This window comes from Salmo trutta, chromosome 2, assembly GCF_901001165.1.
Source record: "Salmo trutta chromosome 2, fSalTru1.1, whole genome shotgun sequence".
Lineage (NCBI taxonomy): Eukaryota > Metazoa > Chordata > Actinopteri > Salmoniformes > Salmonidae > Salmo > Salmo trutta.
The window spans coordinates 62,817,714-62,826,802 of record NC_042958.1 but is presented as its reverse complement, the minus strand read 5'-3'; the positions used below and the strand labels follow the sequence as shown (position 1 = coordinate 62,826,802).

General features: G+C 40.5%; 1 protein-coding gene across 6 annotated transcripts in view; it reads right to left on the bottom strand.

Annotated features, from left to right (window-relative positions):
* Positions 1-2,541: 2,541 nt before the first annotated feature.
* The window catches only part of LOC115160257 (liprin-alpha-3), a 55,754-nt gene continuing 49,206 nt past the window's right edge, over positions 2,542-9,089 (bottom strand). For 5 of the 6 annotated variants that reach the window (XM_029710636.1, XM_029710632.1, XM_029710641.1 and 2 more), the window contains 7 exons: positions 5,950-6,125; positions 5,491-5,588; positions 5,118-5,293; positions 4,798-4,866; positions 4,107-4,269; positions 3,891-3,958; positions 2,542-3,472 (listed from right to left, as the gene is read on the bottom strand). In XM_029710636.1, coding sequence (XP_029566496.1) covers positions 3,906-3,958; positions 4,107-4,269; positions 4,798-4,866; positions 5,118-5,293; positions 5,491-5,588; positions 5,950-6,125 — 735 coding nt within the window. In that variant the 3' untranslated portion in view covers positions 2,542-3,472; positions 3,891-3,905. The remainder of the gene's footprint in view (positions 3,473-3,890; positions 3,959-4,106; positions 4,270-4,797; positions 4,867-5,117; positions 5,294-5,490; positions 5,589-5,949; positions 6,126-9,089) is intronic. The other variant, XM_029710638.1, reaches the window with a different exon arrangement.

Sequence of the window (9,089 nt, the reverse complement as noted above, 5' to 3'; positions counted from 1 at the left end):
TTGCGAGATGAAATTGACAAGAGAGAGCTCTTACAACAACAACAAAAAAATCTGGTTCTGCAATATTTCTGGATATATCAACAGAATAAATAAAAATAAATAACAAATAAATAGAGAAATAACTAGAAAGTTGTCTTCACCCCAAATTCTAAAATGTAGCATGGTGTGCATCCTTATAAAGGAGATAATGGAGAACGTCAGGGGGAGGTCACAGGGCTGACGGTATAAGGATGAGTCAGGTCGATTCTAAGGAGTTTATAATAACATAAAGTTGTGAGGACCTGGAGAATGTGAAAAGCCCATCGTAGGAAATGCACAGTGGCTATATAAGGGCTTCCTCCTTGTCGGGCCCTTCTAGGATGAATAGGATGACTTTTTACTACAGTGACAATTTTTGGGGTATTTACTAGAAAACAACTTGGTATTTACTAGAAAACTGTGGGCAGTGTCAAACAGCAAAATTGGTACCAATTTAGAGCTTATGGTTTCCAACATTCTTGTCTGTTTAATGCTCTTTTCAAGTGTTAAAAAAAAGTGTTCAATTGTGAAACAGTTAAACACTTCTTCTAAAGTGTTTCGGTTGGATTCAATCATTTACAATTTTCACGAGACATAAAATAAACATATCTTTGTTGTTTGTCTTCCATAGCGATTGCTTAACGTCATGACGGCTGTGTTAGTTGAAGACGGGGAAATGACAGGTACTGATGACAATGTTTGTACTATTTTGAGTGTGTATAAGACAGGGGTATGCCGTGGGATTTGCAACCGTTGTTGAGTGTGTGTTTACTGAACTCCAGCTGCAGTGAGACACTTTAACGGGATCCAGGACAGTCAGCCTGCAACAGTCACACATGCATTAGCACACTTCTGAACAATGTAAGGCAGACCATTGCGCTGTATTCTGCTGAATGAACGTGCAACATCTTGTTGGACGGGATCCAGTTAGCGTGACTTACACCTTCCAACATTCTCGTAATAACAAGGCTTGAACCTTGACTGAATTTGATGTTCTCCGACACGAGTGTAACGGAATGTACGTCATTGTAGAATGACGGGGTGAATTTGCCCTTTGATATTTTCCGATACAGGCGCATTTCACTGTTCTGAACTCGCTCAAAGTGACATTACTTCATTGAAGAAGCATTACACATTACTGTAGGCTAGACTAATTGACGCCGAGCAGTGAAGAAATCTCTATCAACGTGTTTCCCTGATGTCGAATGAAGGATGGAGCCCCACCAACAAAGTCCTATATTCAGTGCAGATTCACCCAGAGAAAGTGTAGCTAGGTAAGGATGTTTTCCACACTGATGCCCTAGACACGTTTATTGCGGTTAGAGAACTGTCCGTTTTGTTTAGATTCTCCGCCAAAACACTTGGTTAAACGATGAAACATTTAGTCAAACGCTCGATAAAATGTTGATTTAAATGTGCTCTATGAAACAATTTACAGATCATTTTGTTTTCCTCACAGTTCGGCATGTACAGAGCATGAGGTGGAATAAGGTGGAATTTTCCAGGCTTTAGTTTCCAGAGAAAAGCCCATCAAACACACGGACACGAAGTAGTGTTATTGTCTTCAACCTCAGAAACAGGAAGAAGCTGCTGTTTTGATGCAATAAACGTGGCCACCTGCCAGTAAACAAGTTACTCTATAGCTTCAAACAACGGATACTGTATGTCTTTGACATGAAGAGCTATTTTCAGGTGGAATTGTTACATAGAGCGCCTTTAATTGAGAGAAAACAAGTCAATGTTAGAAATGTGAGTCAAACTGAGGACTTGGGAGAAAACGTGTAAATATCATCACAATACAGTGTAAACATCCACACAACCATAAGAGGGAAGAATTATGAAAATCAGGAAATCATCAAGTAACCTGTCATTTCCTGTTGACCTCCCGTGACCTTATTCGGAATAGAATATATAAGGTTGAACAAAATAAACAAACACTCGGTTCCCATCCATTTTACAGGTCTTTTTTAATTACAGCTTTTACAATCATTATCATTATTTTTATCATATTATATTTAATTATCCTCACTACTCTTCATTATTGATATTAGTTTAAATCATAACACAATTTGTTTTCAAAATGTACACATACAAGTAGTATATCTTAATGTCCATAATTTGAAACGTATTTACTTTTCAACCTAAAATGAAATTACAGTCAATCTTAACTAAGTATGAAATTAAAATACCGTTCAATACATACATACTGTAGACACACACACACACACACACACACACACACACACACACACACACACACACACACACACACACACACACACACACACACACACACACACACAGACACACACACACACACACACACACTCACACACACACACACACACACTTACCTACCTACATACAATAGAGGTTATCATAAAAAAATGATAAAAAATAAAATACACCCATTTTACAAATTCCTTACCCAAGTTTTCACGTCATTAGATGATTGATATCATTACTCTCACTCTATGTTTTTGTTTTGGCATGCATATTAACACAAACGTTCAATTCTTTTTATTTTTTTTTAACAGGATTTTGTCATAATGCACTTCACCAATTATCCATGGTCCTTCTCATCTCATGGTGTCTGTTATGGCTTAAGAACATACGAATCCATTCCCTCATTCCCTCACATACTCTCCCTTCATAACACTTTATAACCCTTATGACTCTGTCCTCATACAGTACATTGTTTCTCAACCTCTGGTCCCTGGACCGACAGCAGTCCCTAGGGTGATGCTCACGGATCCCTCAGATGTTCAGCTGTACCTGACCCTAGTGAGTACTCAAATGCTAGTTTTAATGTAAGTGCTTCCCCAAGAGAGAAGGACCATAGCTTGTGGGTCCTTGGTAAAGGAAATACCTTAGCTTGCCTGTCCATGGTACAAAAAGGTTGAGAAACAAAATCCTAATACCAGTTACTGAGATAGGGTATGCATGTTCTATCGACAGTTCAAATCAAAGAAACGTCTATCAGGGTCATCATTCTGTTGATCCAAATGGAAATGCAGTTTTACATCCCAATGAAAAAAATAAGAGTCATTGTGTCAATTTTCCCATTTCACACACGGAAGAAGAACTTCACAATGGGCGATGGAGTCATTTTTTACAGCATCGAACAGCTTCATGCCACAACTGTGGACTAAGACGGAGAGAGAGAGAGAGAGAGAGAGAGAGAGAGAGAGAGAGAGAGAGAGAGAGAGAGAGAGAGAGAGAGAGAGAGCGAGAGAGAGAGAGAGAGAGAGAGCGAGAGAGAGAGAGAGAGAGAGAGAGAAACAGACAGACAGACATTCACTCTATTTTAGTATCTTTTCATTCTCTCACATTGTCCTTGTTTCTTCAAGGATTCCAATGGAATTCTTTTTTGTTTGTGTTCTATTCTCCATTTTGTTGATGATCTTCATCTTTTTTTTCTTCAAAAACGTTTTTTTTGGGGGGGGGGGACTCTCTAAAACAAAGATAGGATAGATAAATAATGAAGCAACCATAAAGTAACACTCAATTTCAGTATGGGTCGGTTCTTGTCTGAAATGTGTTTGGAAAACTGAGATTACTGAAAGGACTGAGATATGTTTGGATGAAAGGTTACTGAAATTACTCAATTGTTTTTTGGATGACTGAGAACACGGAAATGAGCAAAATGTGTTTCAATAACTGATATGAATCACTGAAATACAGTCTGTTAGGATGCATGAGATTACTGAAATTAGTGGAATGTACTTGGATGACACGCTTGGGTGACTGAAATTCAGACAATCTTACAGAAGGTGACAATAAACCATTCAGATTTTTTAGAAGTTGATGCTTTGTTGAGCCAAGACGCTAAGGAATCATGATATTCTTTGGCAATTAAGTATTTTTCTCACCTGATGTGCTTATCTCTAGCAGGAATATGTTCTCACTGAGCCCGACTCACCCCTGGGCCCAGAGTTCACTGAAACAGACAGCATTACGATTTTCAAACACCTGTCAATGACACTAGACTTCCAGTCAATAACACTGAAATGAGTGGTCAGCATGGAACCAATGACTCATAGAGCAAGTTTCCAGTGGGAAGGACATGAAGAAGAGGACCCCCTCACCTTCACTCTGGACTTTCCTCAGGGTGACGGAGGGCGTGGAGATGGCGGAGGCACGGAAGTTGGCGGGTAATGTTTCTGAGGAGTCAGAGGTCACGCCCCGGAGGTCCTTCTCTCTGAACATCTTCCTCCACGAGGGCGAGCGTGTGAACGTCTTAGTGCCGTCCTGTCAACAAGACGCAGAGGCTTGACCCACAAACAATATTGTACCATGCAATTCATTAGATTTCCCAAGTGCTAGTTAGGTATACCAAAGAACAGCATGTGGGAAAAAAGATATACACATGGGCAGGTAGCCTTGAGGTTGCTGGTTCGAATACTGGAGCTGACAAGGTAAAAATAAAAGTGCCCTTGAGCAAGGCACTTAACCCTAATTACTCCGGGGTCACAGTACAATGGCGACCCTGGCCTTGAACCCACTCCCTGCAGGTTTCTCAGGGGGACTTGGGATATGCAACAAAAAAACATTTCCATTACACATCTTGTGTGTGACAGGACAAATATAAGCACCCCCCCCAAACAGTTAATGTTGGTTGAAACAAACTGCCTATCTTGAAAAAATTGCCTATCTTTATGAGCAATAGTCTTAAGTAGCCAACTCAATTTTTAAATTGTTTTATTTCTTTATTTTTTTATTTCACCTTTGTTTAAACCAGGTAGGCAAGTTGAGAACAAGTTCTCAAATGTGTTTTACCTCATCTGGTCTTCTCTCAGTTCCCATGGAGATGAGGGCATTGTACTCCTTCTCCAGCATCTGCCTCGCCTGGGAGAGAAATAATGAGTGTTGTAAGATTATAATTAAGATTATCAAGGGGATTTCATGATTAAGATTATCTTGATTAAAATGTAATGACCAAACAGTTGCAGGTAAGGGAAATTAAGTAGGTTGGTGATTGTGGTGAATGAGGGTTGTTGTGATTAGACTACGATAGTAGAATTGAGCGCATGTGCTCTGAATTTCTAGCATAGTGGTGAGTACCCGCATGTTCTGACCGGACTTCTAAGTTCAGGTACCTGTGTGTTCTGATTGGGTATCTGGAGGAGCAGGGCAAGGTCAGTGTAGTCGAACGTGTCGTCCAGGGCTAGGAGGGCCCCATGTACCCCACTCTCTGTGAGGTTATCTGCAAACTCCTTTAGCCCAATGGCCTGGACCCAACACATCACTCGCTCATTGGACCATACCATCACATCTACGGAGGGGGCAGAACGCTAATACAGTGAAACAGCTAATACTGTGAAACAGCTAATACAGTGAAAAAGAGCATTTGAGAGACAGAAATAATAGAATCGTTTGACATACAACATTAATTTGCAATATCAAAATCCAAATCCCAGACGAGCCCCGAAATATATTACGGCTCAAGTTACCTGTGTGCAGTATTCTCACCTTGGTTCTGATGTTGGCTCTCATCCCTCCTTCTTTCAAGCTCCTTCCTGTCGTAGTTCAAACGCTTCAAGCACATGATGCCATAATGCAGACTTACCCTGAGAGAGAGAACGTGTTACTGTCATTGTCCTCACAACCAAAGACACAATCACTGTAAAATCCTGATGCAGACAAACTAAGGTGGAGAAGAAAAGAGAAAAAAATAACTCTTGAACAGAGAAGAGGAATGAAAGAAATGTTGATAGGAAATACATGGAAAAACCATCGGTAGAAATTTGTAACTAAGCAGAGGACACTAGACAATGATCCGGTATTTGCTTTGGTGTTTTCATGCAGCACACAAATTAAGGAAACAGATTTGTGCCAAATCCATACCAACATTTTTGGCATGAATCTGCTTCCATACACAGATTGCCTTTCGATGACACTAAACATTGATTGAAATTATTTGAATCCAACCTGTGGAAGCTGTCCACCATTTTGAGCTGTCCCCTAAGCTCCTTCTTAGTGAGGTGGTCCAGCATGCGAGCGTCCACCAGGGACTCCATGAAGTAGGAGCGGTACTGGGGCAGACCCAGGCTGGGAAGCCACTCGTTCCCTACCCACTCATGGTTCATGTCCCCATAGGCAAGGATCTAGATAGGTGAAGAGAGAGAGAGAGAGAGAGAGCGAATCAATGTCCACTGAGAGACAGTGTATTTAAATGTTCAAAATATCCTTCCAAAATCTCCTGTGAGATACAGTACCAGTCAAAAGTTTGGACACACTTACTCATTCAAGGGTTTTTCTTTACTTTTACTATTTTCATTGTTGAATAATAGTGAAGACATCAAAACTATAAAATAACACATATGGAATCATGTAGTAAGCAAAAAAAGTGTTAAACAAATCAAAATATATTATACATTTGAGATTATTCAAAGTAGCCACCCTTTACATTGATGACAGCTTTGCACACTCTTGGCATTCTCTCAACCAGCTTCGTGAGGTAGTCACCTGGAATGCATTTCAATTAACAGATGTGCCTTGTTACAAGTTCATTGTGTAATTTCTTTCCTCCTTAATGCGTTTGAGCCAATCAGTTGTGTGTTGACAAGGTAAAAGACCAAGTCCATATAATGGCAAAACAGCTCCAAAAAATAAATAAAACGACCGTCCATCATTACTTTAAGACATGAAGGTCAGTCAATCTGGAAAATGTCAAGAACTTTCAAAGTTTCTTCAAGTGCAGTCGCAAAAACCATCAAGCACTATGATGAAACTGTCTCTCATTAGGACCGCCACGGGAAAGGAAGACCCAGAGTTACCTCTGCCACAGAGGATACATTCATTAGAGTTACTGTAACTGCACCTTAGATTGCAGCCCAAATAAATGCTTCACAGAGTTCAATTAACAGATACAGTTGAAGTCGGAAGTTTACATACACCTTAGCCAAACACATTTAAACTCAGTTTTTCACAATTCCTGACATTTCATCATAGTAAAAATTCCCTTTCATAGGTCAGTTAGGATCACCATTTTATTTTAAGAATGTGAAATGTCAGAATAATAGTAGAGAGAATGATTTATTTCAGCTTTAATTTCTTTCATCACATTCCCAGTGGGTCAGAAGTTTACATACACTCAATTCACATTTGGTAGCATTGCCTTTAAATTGTTTAACTTGGATCAAATGTTTCAGATAGCCTTCCACAAGCTTCCCACAATAAGTTGGGTGAATTTTGTCCCACTCCTCCTGACAGAGCTGGTGTAACTGAGTCAGGTTTGTAGGCCTCCTTGCTCACACACACTTTTTCAGTTCCGCCCACAAATTTTTGATAGGATTGAGGTCGGGGCTTTGTGATGGCCACTCCAATACCTTGACTTGGTTGTCCTTAAGCCATTTTGCCACAACTTTGGAAGTATGCTTGTGGTCATTGTCCATTTGGAAGACCCATTTGCGACCAAGCTTTAACTTCCTGACTGATGTCTTGAGATGTTGCTTCAATATATCCACATAAGTTTCGTCCCTCATTATGCCATCTGTTTTGTGAAGTGCACCAGTCCCTCCTACAGCAAAGCACCCCCACAACATGATGCTGCCACCCCCGTGCTTCACAATTGAGATGGTGTTCTTTGGCTTGCAAGCCTCCCCATTTTTCCTCCAAACATAACGATGGTCATTATGGCCAAACAGTTCTATTTTTCTTCCATCAGACCACGGGACATTTCTCCAAAAAGAACGATCTTCGTCCACATATGCAGTTGCAAACCGTAGTCTGGCTTTTTATGGCGGTTTTGGAGCAGTGGCTTCTTCGTTGCTTAGTGGCCTTTCAGGTTATGTTGATATAGGACTCGTTTTACTGTGCATATAGATACTTTTGTACCTGTTTCCTCCAGCATCTTCACAAGGTCCTTTGCTGTTGTTCTGGGATTGATTTGCTCTTTTCGCACCAAAGTACGTTCATGTCTAGGAGACAGAATGCGTCTCCTTCCTGAGCGGTATGACGGCTGCGTGGTCCCATGATGTTTATACTTGCGTACTATTGTTTGAACAGATGAAAGGGGTACCTTCAGGCATTTGGAAATTGTTCCCAAGGATGAAACAGACTTGTGGAGGTCTACAATTATTTTTCTGAGGTCTCAAATGATGTCAATTAGCCTATCAGAAGCTTCTAAAGCCATGACATAATTTTCTGGAATTTTCCAAGCTGTTTAAAGGCACAGTCAAATTAGTGTATGTAAACTTCTGACCCACTGGAATTGTGATACAGTGAATTATAAGTTAAATAATCTGTCTGTAAACAATTTTTCGAAAAAGTACTTGTGTCATGCAAAAAGTAGATGTCCTAACCAACTTGCCAAAACTGTAGTTTGTTAACAAGAAATTTGTGGAGGGGTTGAAAAACAAGTTTTAATGACTCCAACCTAAGTGTATGTAAACTTCCGACTTCAACTGTACATCTCAACATTAACTGTTCAGAGGAGACTGCGTTAATCAGGCCTTCATGGTCGAATTGCTGCAAAGAAACCAGTACTAAAGGACACCAATAAGAAGAAGAGACTTGCTTTGGCCCAAAAACACGAGCAATGGACGTTAGACCGGAAATCTGTCCTTTGGTCCGATGAGTCCAAATTTAAGATCTTTGGTTTCAGCCGTAGTGTCTTTGTGAGACACAGAGTAGGTGAACGGATGATATCAACATGTGTGGTTCCTACCGTGAAGCATGGAGGACAAGGTATGATGGTGCTTTGCTGGTGACACTGTCAGTGATTTATTTAGAATTCAAGGTACACTTAACCAGCATGGCTACCACAGCACTATGCAGTGATACGCCATCCCATCTGGTTTGGGCTTAATGGGACTATAATTTGTTTTTCAACAGGACAATAACCCAAAACACACATCCAGGCCGTGTAAGGGCTATTTGACCAAGAAGGAGAGTGATGGAGTGCTGCATCAGATGACCTGGCCTCCACAATCACCCAACCTCAACCCAATTGAGATGGTTTGGGATGAGTTGGACTGCTGTGTGAAGGAAAAGCAGCCAACAAGTGCTCAGCATATGTGGGAACTCCTTCAAGAATGTTGGAAAAGCATTCCTCGTGAAGCTGGTTG